The following is a 20,944-nucleotide window of genomic DNA, read 5'->3' as shown; positions in this document are numbered from 1 at the left end:
TGCAATTAACGCACTGCTGCGTCGTCCAATCAAACTTACGCAGGGGATGCTCCAAAAGAGAGAGAAATGTCGAAAGACGCTAACGTAAAAGAATCGTTGATAATGGCCAGTGATAACAGCAGACACCAAACCTAGCTTAAGGTCATGATCCTGTATTATCATATTTCGACATAACTTTTTACTTCGGTCGGACGATATTGTTTTTACTTTTCTGCCCGTTTCAATAGCCGGGCTCTTGACTACCCGGTTGCGTCATATATCGTATGGCTATTATTATTAATCGTGATAACGTTATTTTTTATTTCTGGCGAGTTTATAAATTCAGTTGAAAACAAGTGATAATTGTTAATCTTCATTATTTGACAACAGTTGCTCCTGGCAAGAGGTGGCCAAGAAGAAAATACTTTAAAGGACAAGGTCAAGAATTTTTACAGTATTAACTCGACTAGTGGTGGTTTTTTCTGCTGTTGGATTTGTTTTATTTTGTGTTAATTGTGATATTTAAAAATGTCGGTAATTACAACGAAACAGGTAAACACCATTTTTACTTACTTAAATGTTCCAAACCAAAACATTTCTAAAAATATTTCACATGGCCTCATTACCACATAAATTATAAATTTAAAAATTGGATTTCTGGAACTTTCAGTCATATCCAGATTAACATTTTTATCCCGGATTAAACTGGTATTATTGATAATTAGGAAACATTGATAAATTTGTTGTACAAATCAATTCAATTTCAAAATCATTTTATCGTCTTTGATAACAATTATGTTAATTTGTCATATTGCAAAATTTGAGGTCATTTTTCATCATATTAATGAGGCAACTCTAATCATGACAATTAATCGGATATTACTAGATGAAACTCTAATTTACATTATAATCAATACTTTGGCTTGAGTTTTTTGGCTAATTAGTTCTTAATTTGCTTGATCTAATTAATGAAATTAATGGTTTTTTGTATATTTGAGTACATGCTCATTTTATCATGTAAATAATAAACTTGAACATTAAAATAAACATAATAATATTTCAATAATCTGATAATACCTAACATGTAATTAATTCTTAATATTCCTTAGCAACACAAGATTAATAAATGTGTGAAGGTTTATAAAGTATTTATAAATGTTTGGAGCTGATTTTTTACAACATAATTCTTCTTTAATTAATAAATTATTAATATTGATTACAAATATTTTAGTTTTTAACCATTCTAAGTAGAGTCTATTAAATTTAATATTGTGAAGTGGGTTGAATGAATAGAGTATACTTCAATATTAAAATAAACACAATAAATATCCATCAATCAGATAATAAAATGTGGTTAAGATAAAATTAGTTCCTAATACTATTTGAAGTATTTAATTACTTCTTAAAACTTAAGATATTTCCTCAACAACAAACAGTTAAGAATATTCTACAGTGTGCCAAAGGTTTCAAATGTTTTGTTGAGTCACTTAATGTATAAATAAATATTTGGGGTCACTGTGTTAATTTTTAATTACATATTTACAGTCACCTAATTTAAACAAAATTTATGACAACGAAAAGGCAAATATGTTATCTAATTTATTTTTAATTTGAACGTAGTGTCCAATTAGATTCTTATCAATTTTTTTTATAAATGTACAAAAAACTTTGTACTACTTGGCACTTGATTAAATTTATTTATAAAAAATATTTACATTATTCTTACAAGTAAATATTAATAATGATTCTATTCCTTTTTGTGTAGAATGTGGGAATGTTATCAAGTGATTAAAAGCACATTTTTTATAATTGTAATGTTCGTCATTAAAGAGAATAAACAATACATTAATTAGACTTCAAAATATAATGTATATCTTGCTTTGTAACAATTAAGAGTGTTAATTTCGAAATACCACAACACGATACTGTTGAGTTGCAAAAGAAAAGCCAAAACAACGAAACCTCATATCAAAAAAAAGGCAATGAATTACTATTCATTCTTACAAGTAATTTATTTAATTGTAATTAAGTAGAATGTTGTAATATGTATTTTAATTTCAGTGTGCTTGCAAATGGGTACTTCAGCACCAGCACAAGCTGAAGCAGGCCGCAAGAGCCTGTTCACTGAAAGTTAAAGAACAATTGGGGTTGGAGGAAACGAGGACCTACGAACATTATAACGAATCTGAGTACACATTCAAGGTAAGAAACTGTAGTTAACATCAACGGTTCAAAAGCTCAGTGATGCTCCTCCTTCAACTGTAGATAAATCAAATAAATTAACGACATAGTACTTATGAGAGTTTTTCAGATAACTTCTAAAATATCCTAAATTTTTTTATTTATTTAATCTTGCCTTTTTCTTGATTCAAGAATTTCTACGAGGAATTCTAGAATTTGCCAGAAAATACAAAATAAGAGCACAGTTATTAATAATCATAAATATTTATTATTTATTCAGTATTGTTTAAATTATATATTTATATTTATAAAACTAATCTTTAACTTCAAATTACATAAAGTCTCTATAAATAAATATACTTTTTAAACACTGTCCATTGATAAAATTAAAAATTTTTAATTAAATAATTATCTAAAAGAACAGAGAGTACAATTATATAAAGAATCTATTGTGAACATCTGTCAATGAAACTTTTGGATGTACAGTCTTTATTGTTAGAATATTACTCATAGAAGTTATACGACACATAATATCACATTAATTATTAGGAAACAAAGATCTTTTTCTTTTTTTATGTAGTAAGTACCTCCAACCAAAAAGTTTTTAGATGAATTCAAAGGAAACTTTTAGATTTCTTAAATCTTAACATTCTGTTGACTGTATTTGGATTTGAGGACGAAGCTGACAGCTTTGTCTATCAATTAAAATAAAAAAATTAATAAAGTAATTAACTAAAGAACAGAAAGTACCCTTCCAATCATCTAAAGAATCTATTGTGAGCAGAACTTTTGGATATACAGTCTTTATTACTAGAACATCACTCCTAGAAGTTATTGGAGACAGAATATCACATTAATTATTAGGAAACAAAGATCTTTTTCTTTTTTGTGTAGTAAGTACCAAACCAAAAAGTTTTTAGATGAATTCAAAAGCATCTTGTAGATTTCTTAAATCTTAACATTCTGTTGACAGTGTTTGGATTTGAGGACGAAGCTGACAGCTTTGTCTATCAATAAAAATAACAAAATTAATAAAGTAATTAACTAAAGGAACAGAAAGTACCCTTCCAATCATCTAAAGAATCTATTGTGAGCAGAACTTTTGGATATACAGTCTTTATTACTAGAACATCACTCCTAGAAGTTATTCGAGACAGAATATGACATTAATTATTAGGAAACAAAAATCTTTTTCTTTTTTATGTAGTAAGTACCTCAAACCAAAAAGTTTTTAGATGAATTCCAAAGCATCTTGTAGATTTCTTAAATCTTAACCTTCTGTTGATAGTATTTAGATTTGAGGACGAAGCTGACAGCTTTGTCTATCAATAAAAATAACAAAATTAATAAAGTAATTAGCTAAAGGAACAGAAAGTACCCTCCCAATCATCTAAAGTATTTATTGTGAGCAGAACTTTTGGATATACAGTTTTTATTACTAGAACATCACTCCTAGAAGTTATTGGAGACAGAATATCACATTAATTATTAGGAAACAAAGATCTTTTTCTTTTTTGTGTAGTAAGTACCAAACCAAAAAGTTTTTAGATGAATTCAAAAGCATCTTGTAGATTTCTTAAATCTTAACATTCTGTTGACAGTATTTGGATTTGAGGACGAAGCTGACAGCTTTGTCTATCAATAAAAATAACAAAATTAATAAAGTAATTAACTAAAGGAACAGAAAGTACCCTCCCAATCATCTAAAGAATCTATTGTGAGCAGAACTTTTGGATATACAGTCTTTATTACTAGAACATCACTCCTAGAAGTTATTGGAGACAGAATATCACATTAATTATTAGGAAACAAAGATCTTTTTCTTTTTTGTGTGGTAAGTACCAAACCAAAAAGTTTTTAGATGAATTCAAAAGCATCTTGTAGATTTCTTAAATCTTAACATTCTGTTGACAGTATTTGGATTTGAGGACGAAGCTGACAGCTTTGTCTATCAATAAAAATAACAAAATTAATAAAGTAATTAACTAAACGAACAGAAAGTACCCTCCCAATCATCTAAAGAATCTATTGTGAGCAGAACTTTTGGATATACAGTCTTTATTACTAGAACATCACTCCTAGAAGTTATTGGAGACAGAATATCACATTAATTATTAGGAAACAAAGATCTGTTTCTTTTTTTGTGTAATAAGTACCACACCAAAAAGTTTTTAGATGAATTCAAAAGCATCTTGCAGATGTCTTAATTCTTCACATTCTGTTGACAGCATTCCGATTTGAGGACGACGCTGGCTGACCCAAGCCAACTTAGAGCCAAGCCGGAAGTCAGCGACCTGAAGTTCGGCCATATCTTCACCGACCACATGCTCAAAGTGTTCTACCACAAGCAACTGGGCGGATGGCAGAAACCCGTCATAATACCGTTCGAGAACATTTCACTTCATCCCGCCGCAAAGGTGCTTCACTACGCAATCGAGGTGAGCCCAATTAACCAACTCATTGTATGCAAATCGCACCACATCCGCATTAAATCGTAATAAAATCGAATTCAACGGTCGCAGCTCTTCGAAGGTCTGAAGGCGTACAGGGGCGTCGACGGGAAAATACGGATCTTCCGGCCGGACATGAACATGAACCGCATGAACCAGTCGGCGCAGAGTTCCGGCCTGCCCACCTTCGACGGACAGGAGCTGATCAAGTGCCTGAACCGGCTGATCCAGGTCGACCAGGAATGGGTACCGCACGCGTCCGGAAGCAGCCTCTACATTCGACCCACACTAATCGGCATTGATGTGAGTGGTACTCTTTTAAAATTGCTGGTTTCTTGTGCATGATGTTGCGTTTTTAAAACGTTTTAATTAACAATTCAATTGCTTCCTGTTATTGTTTTTGTCGGGAACTTTTTAAAATACGTTTGAATTTGCCATTTATAAATGGCATAAATGATCTAATTAACTCAACATGCCAATAGTGTCAATTATTACGTTATTCTTACATAGTAACGAAATAAATGTTGCCATACCGTTTTTTTCAAGGTTATGTTAAGCTAAATTGAGTTAGGGTAGGTTAAGTGGAACAAAGTTAGGTTATGTTAGGTTAAGTTAGGTTAACCACCCCATATATAACCATAACATCAAAAGGCATTGATAGATTTTTGAAAATTTTAATTAACATTCAATTTTACTTTATAGTATAATAAATAAACATATTTTTGGGGTCAAATTTCCAAAATTCATATTACATACACAGATCAAAAGTACATATTAGTTTTGTGATTGAGACGCACGTGCTGCAAAACGAAGAAAAGTTTAAACTAGATAAGATAACTAACAACAAGTGATCCAATCCATTTAAATGTTTGCATAATTTCAATATTTCTAACACAATTTCATTATTTCTAACAATTAATATCTAATCACTATAGTCATACTTAATAAAATTTACAAAATACTTCAATTGTAAATTAATAATGTTTATTACAATATGATGCAAGATGTTTTATAATTATAATTTAAACACAAATTCGTCGAAATTGCTTAAATTTTGAAATATAAAGATATAACCAATTAATAAATATGTAGACTAAATTTTGATATCTCTTTGACCTGTAATATTTTAAATTTTATTATTAGTATAAATACATTTAAATAAATTAATTGTTGACACGCGAATTCATAAAATACTGGTTATCACATTTCTGATAAAATTCTGAATCAACTTTTTTTATTACTATAGTATGAAAATGTGTTACTTAACATATTTTAAATAACCTAAAAATTTAATACAGTTAAGTACCCTTAGAGGTTAAGTATACTTAGAAGAGCAGAAAATTAAAACAATAAATATATAAAAATATTAATTTTACATTAAACAAATACTAAACAACAACAACAAATTTAAAACTAAAAATAAACATTTAAATTAAAAAAAACATTAAAGTTGTTAGTTTAGTTTATAATAATTTCATAAATTGGGCTTAATAAGTTAAGTATAAACAATTAAATATAAAAAAATATAATTATTAATTTAAATTTATAAAATTTACACTTTTATACAAAATTTTAATGAAAAATTAATAGAAAAATTTAAATTAAAATGTGTTAGATGCTTTTAATAATTTTAAATTTTTGTTGTAACAGCAAAAATTTGTTTAGAAAGGTTACCTCAAAAATTTATAAAATATTTCAGTCTAATTTAGATTTCTCAAAAAATTGTTGAGTATTAATGTTAATTAATTAAAATTCACATTTTTAAATTAAATTAATTTAAAAAATAATTAATTACTATTTTAAATTTAAAAATACTCATTTGAATTAAAAAGATATTAAAATTATTAATTTAAATTTATAAAATTTCAGAAATTGGGCTTAATAAATTAAAAATAAACAATTAAATATAAAATTATTAATTTATATTTATAAAATTTACATTTTTATTTAAAATTTTAATAAAAAATTAAAAGATTAAAATGTGTTGCCTAAAAATTTATAAAATTTTTCAGTCCACTTTAGATTTCTCAAAAAATTTATTGAGAATTATTGATTTACCAATTAAAATTCACATTTTAAATTAAGAATAACCAATAATATAAAAAATAATTAAATAAAATTGTCATTTTAAATTTAAAAATTAAATATAAACATTTAAATATAGAAAAACATTAAAGTTGTTAGTTTAAATTTATAAAATTTCAAAATTCAGCTTAATAAGTTAAGAATAATCAATTAAATATAAAAATAAAATAGAATTATTAATTTAAATATATAAATTTACAGTTTTATTTAAAATTTTAATGAAAAATTAAAAGATAAAGTTAAATTAAAATGTGTAAATTGCTTTAAAAGCTTTTTAGTAATTTTAAACTTTTTTGTAACAGTAAAAATTTGTTTAGAAAGGTTGCTTGAAAATTTATTAAATTTTTCAGTCCAATTTAGACTTCTCAAGAATTAAAATTGACATTTTAAAATTAAGAATAATCTGACCAATTCAGATTTCTCAAAAAATTTTTGAATATTATTGTTTATACCAATTAAAATTCTCATTATTAAACCAGGAATAACCAATTAATTTAAAAAATAAATAAATAAAATTAAAAAAATTAAAAATAAACATTTAATAATATTTTTAAAGTTTAAATTTATAGAATGTCAAAAATTTAGCTTATAACCAATTATAAGTAAAAAAATCATAAAATTTATAATTTTTTTATTTAGAATTTTAATGAAATATAAAAAGTGAAAGTTAAATTTGAAAATAGTAAAATAATAAATAAAAGTAAAAAATAGTAAATAAATATTTATAAAATATTTTAGTCCAATCAAATTAATTTAAATTTATAAGGTTTATAAAATTAATTAAAAAATAATAATAAAAATAACAAATTAAATTAAAAAAAAGAATTAAAATTATTTTTTCAATTTAATATTTTTGATATGTCAGTCAAGAAGTGCATATCAAAATTTATAAAATTTAAATCATTTCAATTTAATTTTTCAATTATCTTTAATGAATTTCATAAGATAAAACAACACCCTAATTATACCTAACCTAGCCCAACCTAACCAAACATAACTTAACTTAACCTAACCTAATTTAATCTAATCTAACCTAACATAACCTAACTTAACTCAACCTAACCTAATAATCTATAGTCCTCTTTTTTTAAGCAACTAAACCAACATTCAACATGTATTTTTTAATTTTCAGGGTACTCTAGGGGTTCAGCAATCGGAATCAGCTCTTCTGTTCACCATCTTATGCCCAGTAGGCAACTATTTCGCCGGCAAAAGCGAATCGGTCTCCCTCTTCGCCGATCCCTCGTACACCAGAGCGTGGCCGGGCGGCTGCGGCGACAAAAAGATGGGCTCGAACTACGGCCCCACGATCCGGGTGCAAAACCAGGCGTTGCGCCGGGGCAGGCAGCAGGTACTGTGGCTGTACGGTCCAGAAAATCAGATCACCGAGGTGGGAACCATGAACATATTCGTGTTTTACATCGACGACAATGGAGGTTTGTCTTCACCTAAGTTATTCGTACACGTTGCTTAACTTAATTGTTTTTTAGACAAAGTATTAGCCACGCCGCCACTCAACGGGTTAATTTTGCCCGGAGTCATCAGACAGTCCATCCTGTCGTTGGCACGTGAATGGAAAGAATTCAGGGTTGAAGAACGGGTCGTTACCATGAAGGACGTCATCAAACTTATAAAATCAGAAAGAGTGAGTCATTGACGCATATTTATTGTTACACTATTTCGTCACAGTCACACACAGTGACCTTAGACTTGTTCTGCAATTTAATAAACAATTGTTTTATACACACATTTATCGCCGGAACGTCAAAGAAATACGAAAACATGTTTATTGGTGGCGTTTCGACACTGTTCCAATTATTTCCACTTTTTTGCAGTTATTGGAGATGTTCGGCTCAGGTACTGCCTGCGTGGTCAGTCCGGTTGATTCGTTGGAGTTCCTCGGGGAAGTGTATGAAGTACCGACCATGTATCAAACAAATCCAGTATTCAAAAGGTTTAAGGACACGTTGTACGCCATACAGTATGGCGAGATAGAACACCCTTGGGCTCCAGTGATAGAATAACGAAAAAAATTGATTAATCCACCAATTACAAGGAGACTGTGTTACCAATTTTAGAAATAGATCATGTACTATTGTTCCTAACACCATTCCATCATTTAATTCATTCTTACATTAGATGTTTTTTAGAATGTGTAAATAGTAGTGTAAATTATTCATTTATAGTTTGTTTATTTATTTATTTTTTATATTATATAAGTGTTTAAGATGTCTAAAATGGTTCGGAAATGATGCATTCATTTTTAGAATAATACAATGTATGATGTACTAAAAATATTTATTGTTGAATTCGTATAATTACATGGACAGTTGTAATATTTTTACAGCCAAATAAAACTTTTAATAAATTACATACATCTATTGTTTCTGTTATTGTTAAAAATATCACTTAATATTTTTTTATTTATAAATTAATTCAATTATAATGGAAGAATCTGCCTAGCAACAATTTATCATTGATTTAACAACAAATAATTTAAATAATCCCTTTTATTAACTGAAAATAAATGCAGAACCATTCAAGTATTAACTTATATTAATAATACAGCTGATAATAATAAAAAAGCATCATTAAACCTAAGTTATTACATATTTTTCGAAAATAAACATTTTTATCACCTCATTTTATTCCAAAATTGTTTCAAAATATCACTTAATATTCTCATTTTAATGGTTATATGAGAAATTGTGATATAATGATGATAATAGTAATCAAAAAATGTAAATGAATATTACATACTATTTATAGTTAATTTAATATTGTGTTAATGATAATTAAAAAACGATAAAAACAGATAATACTACTTTTTATCTGAAAATAAATGCATATTCATACAGATATACTACAACATATAAACTATTTTATCCATTAAATGTAAATAAATTTCTATTTATTACAAAATATCATTGTTTTAAATATTTTATTATAAACAAACACCAGTTCTTATTTTTACTCGAGTAATTTGATCAGAAACAATGTTTTAATCATCAAAATATTTACTGAAAAGTTTACATTCCAATTTTTGTTTTTAATAGATGTCTTAACAATAAATAAAGTGAACCATGAAACGAAAATAACATGTTTATTTTTTATCTGTAGCTGAATTATTCAAGCAAATTTAAGTACATAGTTAATAATAACAAAACAACATCATTAATACAAAATATCTTAATTATTCTACAATTTCAATTTTGTAAAAAACAAATTTTATGAATCAGTGTTTTTAATAATTATTTTGTTGTTATAGTTTTAAATAACATACCAATCGAAAACCGTTTGATCCGACTGAATTTTGAGAGAGACATCCTGAATGACAGAGACAGTAAAAGTCTGCAAATTTGCTTTACTTTTACTGTCTCTGTCATTCAGGATGTCTCCCTCAAAATTCAGTAGGATCGAAGGCTTTCCAATCGGTATATTACACAATTGGTTTATTTAATATTTATATATCTTCAGTATCTTCAATTTTTCCTCTTATTCAAATATTCATATCTATTAAAATAATTATTTTGTTGTTATAGTTGTAAATAAATCATTTTATTCAATGGCTAGTTTCCCTCTCATAACATAAATGGAATATAATTGCTTTAGTTAATTACATTACCTATTTGATTATTTATTTAACCTTCAGCACATCGATTTCTTTAAAATTTGATAAACAAAACTCGAATATCAATACCACAATATTTTTGCAACAAAAACAGCTAACATCAGGTGAGAAAATGCAGAGTAGTACTGTTTTTCCTTCGAAACTTTTAAAGACAACAGAAACGAGAAGGCCGTTTGAAAAACCTACAACAAATTATAAAAACATCTTCCAGTGATTCTAAATTACTTTACCATAACACAAATCTCCATGTTGGTGACGAAAACACAAGTAGCTGTTAAACTAATTGGTTTGGAGCATTGCATTATGATAAAAACTAAATATTTCTTCAATGAGTTAAGTACTCTCCATCGTGCCAGTCCAATAAGAAAACTGTTTGTCTTAAATCGTAACCCAACAAGTAAAAACAGTAGAGCAGTTCACAAGATTGGAAGCCAAACTGATATATTAACTCCTGGTGAGGTTTACAGAAGAAGTAAGAAATGGCTAAGGTGAACAATACCAATCACTCCATTACCAGTGTTAAAGCTGAAGTCATGAAGAGGGACAATTAAAGAGCTCACTAGAATCATCTGGCATCACCTGGTTTTGATATATTGAACTATATTAATAAAGACAATTAGCATGGACAAAATTAAATAAGCAATTCCAAGTTTATGTATAAAGTTTAGTTTACTAGAACATTCCTCTCTTCAGTCTTCAACATCTTCAAATCTCCAGAACAGGATCAAATCTTTTTAGAGGTGGAACAACTCCCAGAAAATATGAACAGGCTTCCAGATTTAGATATCATAAGCAAGCTTACAGCTTGTATCAGCCATACGTGTTTAGTATTAAGGCAGTCGGGCATGTAACAATAAAAAATATTATTTTATGAGGATACAAATGGAAGAAAACCTATAATTGGACCAAGGATAAACGAGGCGATCAAATAAACAACTCCAAGTTTAAGTATGAAGTTCAATTTACTAAAACATTCCTCTCTTAACTCTTCATCATCTTCAAAACTCCAGAACCGGGCCAAATCTTTGTAGAAGTGAAGTAACTCCTCCAAAAACATGAACAGGGTTCCAGATTTAGATGTCATAAGTAAGCATACATCTTGTATCAAACACACTTGCTTAGCTTTGAGACTGTGGGACACTTAACAATAAATAATACTATTTTTTGAGGATAGAAACGGAAGAATAGTAATAAGTGGGTCACCAATAAACGGGGCAATCAGATAAGCAACTCCAAGTTTTTAGTTCATTTTACTAGAACACTCCTTTCATAACTCTTCATCATCTTCAATGCTCCAGAACCTGTCCAAACTCTTGTAGAAGTGAAGCAACTCCTCCAAAAACATGAACAGGGTTCCAGGTTTAGATATCACAGGTAATCATACACCTTGTATCAATCACACATGTGTAGTGTTGAGACTTGGGGCAATAAATAATTCTATTTTTTAAGGATATAAACGGAAGAATAAGTATAAGTGAACCATCAATAAAGGGGGCGTACTTATAGGTACTATTTAACCAGAACTTAAGAAGTTAAAAAGTAATTATAGTAATACTATACAGTACCAAAAGAGTTTGATCCATCTGAATCTTGAGAGAGACATCACGTACGATGGAGACAGTATATCTCCCACTACGGGGTTGACTTCTGCTGTCTCTGTCGAGCAAGATGTCTCTCTGTAGATTCAGAAGGGTCAAACACTTGTTCCAACCATATAGTATTGTTAAAGTTAACATTTTTAACTAAATTTATATTAAATTTTTGCATATAGAGCTTTAATTTTAAATAAATACATGATAAAACCTTAATAATCTCTTTATTTATGATTAATTAAACCATATTTTCTGCGAGACCACTCATTAAATACAGTTCATTCCATCAGCGTCTTTGGTGCAAGTACCACGCAACATTGGAATGATAATCTCTGTTGTTTACGGTTGTAATTACCCGTCGAAAATACCCATGTAAATTCCCCTTATCTCGCATTTAACAATCCAAGCATGAAAGCGATAATTCTTATAAAACACTGTTTAATTCAGTCTTAAAACATTAAATATTGCCTTCCCACTTATTCATTCAACCGCAAACATGGACAATTTACCAGGTACTCGAGATAAAAACCGCACGTCAGTAGATAATTATTGTAGCATTGATACTGTTGATACTGAAAAGAGCGGTGCCTGCGGCGGAGACGACGTCGAAATGGGTCACAAGCACAAGGAAGACGAGGAACAAAGCCAGTGGTCGGCCGTTAAGGCAAAACTGACGAATTTAACCCACATCTGCACCTGTGCCTACACATTATTGGTGCTTTACTTGTGTGTGGCCGAAGAAATCGTATTTTTTACGTGGCATCCACTTCTATTGTCCATCGGCGTAAGTACTATAACCTCAAAACTTTTATTTATGTTATTGTGTTGTCACAGTTTTAATTAATTAATTATGTTGTAGTGGATGTTCCTGATGACTGAAGGGGTGCTGGCCCTTTCAAAGGACAATTTCGTTTCCAAGTACTGCAGGCCGTTCCGCCTAAGGAGCCACTGGATACCCCTGACAATAGCAGTAGTTTTGTCCCTTGCGGGCTTCCTGGTGGCCTTCATCAACAAAAACCGACTGAACAAAAACCACTTCGTGTCCTGGCACGCTCTGTTCGGATTAATAGGCCTCATATCCTCGATACCCACCTGTTTGAATGGCATACCGGTGTTGTACAAGAGAGAAATCAAGAAGTACATCAGCCCGAAAATTGCCAAGTTTGTGCACATTGCTACTGGGGTAGCCACTGTGTTGTTCGGTGGTGTTTCCTTGTTTTTAAGTGTGTATTCGAACTGGTTTCAGAAACGCACTTCGAGGAGTTACGTACCTTTCCTGTATGGGTTGTTGTGTGTCTCGATTGCCACTGTGGTTGTATTACTTAAGCCGATAAGGTCTTGTACCAAATTTATTGTCAATTCTTTGAAGAAATAACCATTTTATATTGAACAAGGTGATGAAAATTTTGTAAATAGTGTTAATATATATATAACTGCCACTATCATATGTTTAATTGATTATGATGAGATTAATTCAGTTCCTATCAATGGCATATGTACTAAATATTAATTAATTAATAATAATTTTGAACCACGAAGACTAAATTATATATACATTATATAACTATAAAGAGTATTTTAAACTGTTTTTGTAGTTCTTTAAATATTATGAATGAATTATTTTAAAAACAGCATGTGATGTGTACCAATTAAAAATTTTAATAACCATGTAACTTGTGATATATTTTAAAAATAAAACAGTGCAATTTTTATATTTGTAAATATCTTTGTATATGTATGTTACATGATATTAATAAATATATTTATGTATATAAATGTATAATATTGTTTGTGTATTTGTTTATTATTTAGATAAAATGTAAGTATTAATTAAAGAGTTAAAGGAGTAAATCCAATAGGATAATATATTTTTTTAAATAAATAGTTATTATAGTGACAATATTATTAAACAAATCAATCAAAGAAATATACAGAAATTTTAGCAACCATACACTATACTTAAAAATATAAAATTAACCAATTTTATTTTATAATAACTATATAATAATATGAATATTTCATGTTAATATAAATAACTAGTTAATAATTTAGGAGAGAAAAGTAACAGCACAAATTAAATGATATTGATTGAAATTACAAATTTTGAAACATATTAATTATGTAATATATTAATTTATGCATATAAGATTTATTTATACCTTTGTTTGTCTTCTAATTAATGATTTAGATATAATTTAAATATTACTTAAAGATTTAAAGGAAAAAATCCAATAGGATAATATAATTTTTTCAAAAAATAGTTATTATAGTGACAAAAATTACAAAATTATTAAACAAATCCATCAAAGAAATATAATGAAATTTTAGCAACCATACAGTATGCTTAAAAATATAAAATTAACGAATATTATTTTAAAAACTATATAAAAATATGAATATTTCATGTTAATATAAAATATATTAATTAAATTTAAAATATATAGATTTTATTATTTTAATTTTAAAAATGTTAAAGACTCATAAAATATTTTTACCAAAAAAAGTTTTACAAAATTTATATAAAATTTGATTGACGTGCCAAATTAAAAGAAATTTGAATAAAATAGTTAAATCAATATAAAATTTGAGTCTAATTAGACTTAATGTTGTCTATTACATCATCAAAAATTCTAAATTTCTAAAAATTTTGTAAATCTTGGAATTAATACTATCAAATAATGTGTTAACATATATATTTTATTATTTATTACCATAAATTAAAAAGTTTATTGTTATTTAAATCCGATAATACACTTAACATTAACTTAGCCGTTTAGGTATAAGATTTAACCGAGTTTATAACCGAGAGCACGTCTATAATCGTACGTAGTCGCAGTTGCGTGAATTCACCGGAACGACGAACACATGCCAAACCGTGTGTCAGATTATAAACGTCACAAATAGTTCGAACGCCGCCACGAGTGCGCATGTGCACACGCGAAGCCGTCTGTTTACGACGTTTTGACAACCATACGGTCGGCAGCGCGTCCGCAACACGTGCGTCCCCCAACTGAAAGAAAACGATCGAATCAAATTTAATTCAATAACAGTGCGCATGCTGAACGTTTCGGTGCGATCGAAATTTCGTGTGGATAAATTTAGTTTGGTTGCGAGTTGGAGACGTGGTCGCTTGTGCGGCTGCGCCTAACGTTTCCGTTCACCCCGGTCCGTGGGCAGCCGCCCCCCCACCTGTCTGGGCGTTCGCGCCCAACTTGTCCTTGTGCAGTCGATGCCCGGGTGACCGGCGGCCGTACTTGCGTCAGTCAACGGAGTTGAACTTTATGTTCTAGAAACTGGTGTTAGCAAGTAAGTGGATTTATTTATTATATTGAGTCTGTGAGCACCAATGTGACACTTGTTTATTGTAGGTCGTTGCCATAGTTACTGATAACTAACTGGTTAGGATGTGTCAAACTACGTCGAGTGTATCCCCGTTAATGGCTGTAAGTATCAATAAGCATAAGCATATCTGTTTTTTGTTGTTGAAGGTTGCCTATTTAAATCTTGATTGATGACTAATTGCATGTAAATCAAGAAAATAAACTAAAATCTGACTATTTAACAGTAATTTTTATCAAAAATATGGTAAAACTAATTTAAAATCACCAAAAACAAGTAATATAATATTAATTATGAGTTAACTGATATCACTCAGCTTTTAGTCAGTATTGTTTTTATCTGTGCAGTAATTCCAATGATATTTTGTTAGTAATGTAATTCTAGCTCTGGTTTTAATTAGATAAATTTGCATGAATACCACGCCCACAGTTTACAAGACAAAATCAATAAACCACATTATGAAATCCATGAAATTGTTGCCTGTTACAATTATTGCAATACTTTTATTGTTTTAGACGCCAGCAAAGTCGTTGGAGACAAAATGGGACATGTTATTTGATAAACAACGGAAGGACTGGATCGCCTTCACGCCAAAACTGGGCATAACAGTGTATTGCTGTTACTCGTGCGGTGTAGTGTAAGTAAACCGTTAACTGGACTTGCCACAGGCATTAATTTTGCTCTGTTACAGGTTTTCCTCCAAGAGATCGTTCCAAGACCACATAAACAGGCGTACCCACATTCTAACATACAAATGTACCAACTGTTCTGGTTCTTTGACGTTTTACAATCGTTGTTCGTTGTTGTTGCACACCAGAAATCACTATTCGTTAGATGAAGGTGTTGTAAACTTATCCATGTTGGAGATTAAGACGTTGCCGTTTGGCATGGGTGGATTTCTGCCGCTCCCCAACGTGCCACCCATCTATACCGACGACAGAGATAACGTCAGGAACACCACGTACATCAACACCCAATTTTACCACCCTTCACCGACGCAGAGGGGCAAAGAAATGGTCCATTTAAAGCCTAGGGAGGTGTACTTCTGCAAAAACGTCTCGGGGGAGTTCACCCTGGCGTTAAAACAAACCTCCACCAAGTCCCCCAAGTGCGTAATCATACACATCGAGCAGCAGAAGAAGCTGAGAGGCCAGCACGTCCCTCAAGCGGTGCAGGTCAAGGAGGAGCCCCCGGACAGCCCGCCACTGCCCGTCATCTCGAAAATCGAGTCCCTGAACTCCAACACCGACAAACAGGTCGCCACCACGTTGTCGAACCAACCCACCTGCCCGGAGTGCCACGAACCCCAACGTAGGCCGATGACCGACCACTTCCTGGGCCACAACGTGCCCAACGAGATCTACAGCTGCAAAGATTGCAAGTTCATAGCGTCCACGGCGTGCTCGTTGAGCGCCCACAAACGCATACACGACTTCGGCAGCCCCTTCGTCTGTCCCGAGTGCGGTAAGTGCTTCGTCGACTTCAACGACCTGCGGCTCCACATGGACGACGTATGTTTCCACCTGGTAAAAAACATTAGGTATAGGTGCCCCGGACGTAACTGCGGCAAGCTGTTCGCCATGCAGCAGACGTACGCGGCCCACTTCGAAGTCCACATGCAGACCATGCTGATATGCAGCGTGTGCAAGGCCGGCTTCCACTCCGAGGAGGACTTCAAGAAGCACGAGAAGGCGCACTCCGAGTCGTGCCACCTTATGAAAGGCTCCATGTGCACGGTGTGCACCAACCCCAAGCTGACCTTCAACGAGGTGGCCCACAAGCAGCACATACTGTGGCACACCAAGGACCGGAAGAGGTGCATGTACGTGTACATGTGCAAGAACTGCAGGAGCTACTTCAGGTCCACCACCACCTACATAACCCACTTGATGAAGTGCACCAAAACGGGTAGCGTGCCCTTAAGGCTGAGCAAGGGGGTCGAAATCATCAAATACGTGAACAACAACTGCATGCTGTGCAACGTGGTCATCGTATCGAGGGAGCCCAGCGCCAACGCTCTTTGCATCAAGTGCAAGAACCTGAAGTTCAACACGATGAGGTGCTCGAAGTGCAACGAGAACATAACGTACCACGAGGCCAACGTCAAGCCGCGCTGCACCAAGTGCAACCACATCAACCTCATCGAGTCGAAGAAGTTCGCCTGCCTGCTGTGCAACAAGATGATCCTGAAAGAGGAGCAGGCCGCCCACAAGCGGTACTGCAAGTACGGCGAACCGGTGGTGATGATGCCCAGGGTGAAAATCGAGCCTTCGGTCGAGATGGCTCTGAGCACCTCCAGCGACGAGACCAGCAGGGACTCGGAGACCAAACGCAAGTCCGAGTCGCCCGAGGAGTCGTCGAGGAAGAAGCGCAAACGCATGTCGGTGAGCAAGCCTAAGAAGCCGAATGTGAACGGCGACGGGGAGAAGGAGTTGCAGGCGGAGAAGCCCATTGTGTTCAACGGCGTGTACCGGTGCAGGCTGTGCTATCACAAGGAGGAGCGGCGGGATGCGTTCCACAAGCACATACTCAAGCACAGGGACATCCAAACTTCTTATCAGTGCATGGAGTGCGGCGAGTGCTTCGTGGTTAAGCCGTCGTTGACGAAGCACCTCGTCCACTACCACAACATCATGGATCCTGAAGAGTATTTGCAGCAGAACAATTGCTACGACCATAAGGCGGTCAAACAGTTGTCGGAGGTGTTGAAGCTGGCGCCGGGAGAAAGCAAAGACGTTAAGGAGAATCAATGCTGCGTCTGTCGGGAGGAGTTCCCCAATAAGACAGTGCTGAATCAACATTTCCGGATTCATGGCATGGCTTTCCTGAGGATGAAAATGACTTGAAAGTTGACTGATTTATAAATTAGTTTAGATTTTTTATTTGAAGTTAAGAATAAATGTTATCTTTTTTAATTAAAGAGTATTATTTTAGATTATTGAGTGTTTAAATTGTATATACATATTTTAACCTTCCTTTTTATTAATATAATATCAGTAAACTTGTAGATTTTATTGAAAAATACGTTGAAGAAGTGTTCAAAACTTGAAAAATCTTTTTAAATAACAGGAAAATTTGATACTTCTTAGTTAAAGTCATTTGAATAGACTCTAGAAATATTTATTCGCTCTCAGAACCCGAAAAAAACAAATTTATTTAAATTTTAACTTCAACTTGTTGGTTTTATTGAAAAAATAAACATTCTAGAAATTGAAGTTCCTTTTAAATATCATTAAAAGTGGCTATTTCTTCCTAGTCCTTGGAATAGGCTCTAGAAATCTCCATTTGGTCTTCAGAACACGGAAGAAAAATTAATTTCAAGTTATTTTTAATAAAAATAACATTTTTTAAATTAAAAAAAAACTAGTTATTTTATAAAAAAAACTCTTCTCATACTATACAAAATTAAAGAATATTCATTTACGGTTATTTATACGTGGTGAATTAGAATACAAAGGAGTGTTTATAAGAAGAAACATTTAAGGTTATGTATACGTGTATACGTAGGTTAAGAATATTTGTTTCGGCGTCTAAAATAAGTAAAAATAATGTTCAGAAAGCTCCAAATTGTGATATTTTTTACTCTAATTTTGTTCGTCCTTAGTAAGAAACAAAAAAATGGGGAAAAGCCCGCCTGGGCGAAGAAGGACATCCGTGATTACACGGATGCGGACATGGAAATGCTCCTGGATCAATGGGAGGTGTGTTTGTAACATCTCTAACATTTCCTAAACTATTAATTTATATTATAACGTGGTGTTTGATAGGAAGATGAAGAGCCCCTAGAGGAAGATGAGCTTCCGGAGCACCTAAGGCCAATGCCCAACGTTGATATGAGCAAACTAGATCCCAGCAATCCGGAGGCAATGCTCCAGGCTACCAAAAAAGGTAGGACCTTAATGACGTTCGTTAGTGTGTCCGGAAACCCTTCCAAAGATGAGACAGAGGAACTAACCAAACTGTGGCAAACTAGTTTATGGAACAATCATATCCAAGCTGAAAGGTGAGCATTTATTTTTTACAATAAAATCTAATTACATTAGTTTGTTTTTAGATATTTAGTCAGTGATGACCGTGCCATTTTCCTATTCAAAGATGGATCCCAATCGTGGACGGCCAAAGACTATTTAATCGAACAAGAACGTTGCGAAAGCGTCACGATAGAAGGACAGGTTTATCAAGGGAAGTACTCAAAAAAGAAGGACGAACTCTAACACCAGTTATTAATTCTGATCAAATGAAACTCATTGTTCTGTAAATATTATATTAAATTAAATACAAAACTTTAAACATTATAATAAATTATTAATTTTTAAATAACGAACTTTTATTAAATGCGGGGTTAAGACGTTTTGTCAGGTACTTCGGTTTCTTTCTGGGTTTTCGAGGTGTCCTTTTGCAGTTCTCTAACTACGTGGGCTAAGGCATGAGGGTTGACGCCGGCCTCGCACAGTCTAATACATATTGATAAGGTTTCTGCGTCCAAACCTGTGCACAACAACCTGGACAGCTCCATTAGGGCTTGAAAAGTCTCTTTCGCTTCTTTAACTTGGGCCAATTTTGAATTTGACATCTGTAACGACATTTAGGTTATACACCAGCTAAGTGCCGCTGTTTAATTTACCTTAGCAACTAATCGAAAACTAACTGAATACTGGTCAAATTTTTTGAATCTTCGGGTTTGTTGATCAATCAGGTTAGCTTATTAATTGGTTACTAAATAAACTAAACACGATTATCCGTCCCGTTTTTGCTCACTTGTTTTACTATGGTCGTCCTTGTCGCGGCACGTTGGACAACACAATAAATGTTCCGTCTCTTTCTAGTCCAATAAGATTTTTAGGGGATTTTGGGCACTGACTTTGTCAATTTTTAAGGTTAATTTTAGTCAGCTGTTTTTGTCAGGTGACTACTTGATTCCAGTTTTGTTCAATTGAGGTGGGTTATTGTGGTAAAAATGGCTTTACATTCAGCTGCTAAGGGCAAATTGATATCCGTAATTGGCGATGAGGTAAGGACCTTACAAGAAATCAATAAATTACAAAATTTATTAACTATTTCTTCCTGTAGGACACCTGTGTTGGTTTTCTCTTGGGTGGAGTTGGAGAAATTAACAAAAATCGCCACTCAAACTTCATGGTTGTGGATAAAAGTAAAACAATTACACCATTTAATTGTGCATATAATGATAATGTAATTTTTTAGACACTCCCGTAATAGAAATCGAGGAGTGCTTCAAGCGGTTCATTAAACGTGATGACATCGATATTATCCTGATTAACCAGAACATTGCTGAAATTATTCGTCACGTTATTGATGGGCATAACCAGCCCGTGCCTGCTGTGTTGGAAATTCCCTCAAAAGATCATCCTTATGATGCCAGCAAGGATTCAATCTTAAGAAGGGCTAAGGTAGGTTGATGTGTTAACATTAGTGAAGTTGTAAGATTTATATTTTTATTTATTTTAGGGTATGTTCAACCCTGATGAAATGGTCTAAGTATTCAATATCATGTACATAAAGTATTGTTAGGTGTAGTCCGTGTATCACTGTTGATTGTAAATGTATATACATTCCTATGTTATGAAATTGTTAAATGGATAAATAATAAAGTTCCGTTAATTCACAAGAAAATATCTAATATGTCAAAAGTTGTTTGTAAATTAAAGGTATGAGTTCATTACTTG

The 20,944-nt window shown here is 32.2% G+C and overlaps 5 protein-coding genes across 5 annotated transcripts; all 5 read left to right on the top strand.

The window, feature by feature from the left end:
* The first annotated feature begins 259 nt into the window (after positions 1–259).
* LOC109601098 (branched-chain-amino-acid aminotransferase, cytosolic) lies at positions 260–9,070 on the top strand. Its single transcript, XM_049965031.1, has 7 exons — positions 260–531; positions 2,041–2,181; positions 4,389–4,598; positions 4,683–4,913; positions 7,828–8,131; positions 8,186–8,340; positions 8,531–9,070. The coding sequence occupies exons 1-7, from the start codon at positions 508–510 to the stop codon at positions 8,717–8,719; spliced, it is 1,254 nt and encodes a 417-aa protein (XP_049820988.1). The 5' UTR covers positions 260–507; the 3' UTR covers positions 8,720–9,070.
* A 3,265-nt stretch (positions 9,071–12,335) lies between these two features.
* On the top strand, positions 12,336–13,638 carry LOC109601107 (transmembrane reductase CYB561D2). Its single transcript, XM_020017328.2, has 2 exons — positions 12,336–12,702; positions 12,778–13,638. Exons 1-2 carry the CDS (start codon positions 12,415–12,417, stop codon positions 13,291–13,293), a joined length of 804 nt encoding a protein of 267 aa, XP_019872887.2. The 5' UTR covers positions 12,336–12,414; the 3' UTR covers positions 13,294–13,638.
* A 1,012-nt stretch (positions 13,639–14,650) lies between these two features.
* LOC109601099 (zinc finger protein 592) lies at positions 14,651–18,192 on the top strand. Its single transcript, XM_020017320.2, has 4 exons — positions 14,651–15,224; positions 15,287–15,361; positions 15,773–15,894; positions 15,949–18,192. Exons 2-4 carry the CDS (start codon positions 15,323–15,325, stop codon positions 18,101–18,103), a joined length of 2,316 nt encoding a protein of 771 aa, XP_019872879.2. The 5' UTR covers positions 14,651–15,224; positions 15,287–15,322; the 3' UTR covers positions 18,104–18,192.
* A 382-nt stretch (positions 18,193–18,574) lies between these two features.
* On the top strand, positions 18,575–19,570 carry LOC109601103 (LDLR chaperone boca). The gene is made up of 3 exons (XM_020017324.2): positions 18,575–18,958; positions 19,025–19,260; positions 19,312–19,570. The coding sequence occupies exons 1-3, from the start codon at positions 18,806–18,808 to the stop codon at positions 19,469–19,471; spliced, it is 549 nt and encodes a 182-aa protein (XP_019872883.2). The 5' UTR covers positions 18,575–18,805; the 3' UTR covers positions 19,472–19,570.
* A 543-nt stretch (positions 19,571–20,113) lies between these two features.
* LOC109601101 (V-type proton ATPase subunit F) lies at positions 20,114–20,900 on the top strand. Its single transcript, XM_020017322.2, has 4 exons — positions 20,114–20,268; positions 20,328–20,409; positions 20,463–20,668; positions 20,727–20,900. The coding sequence occupies exons 1-4, from the start codon at positions 20,215–20,217 to the stop codon at positions 20,754–20,756; spliced, it is 372 nt and encodes a 123-aa protein (XP_019872881.1). The 5' UTR covers positions 20,114–20,214; the 3' UTR covers positions 20,757–20,900.
* Positions 20,901–20,944: the final 44 nt, after the last annotated feature.

The sequence above is a fragment of the Aethina tumida genome, chromosome 3 (genome assembly GCF_024364675.1).
Source record: "Aethina tumida isolate Nest 87 chromosome 3, icAetTumi1.1, whole genome shotgun sequence".
NCBI classification, from domain to species: domain Eukaryota; kingdom Metazoa; phylum Arthropoda; class Insecta; order Coleoptera; family Nitidulidae; genus Aethina; species Aethina tumida.
Note: the sequence above shows the minus strand (reverse complement) of the source record. Positions and strands in the feature narration are given on the sequence as shown.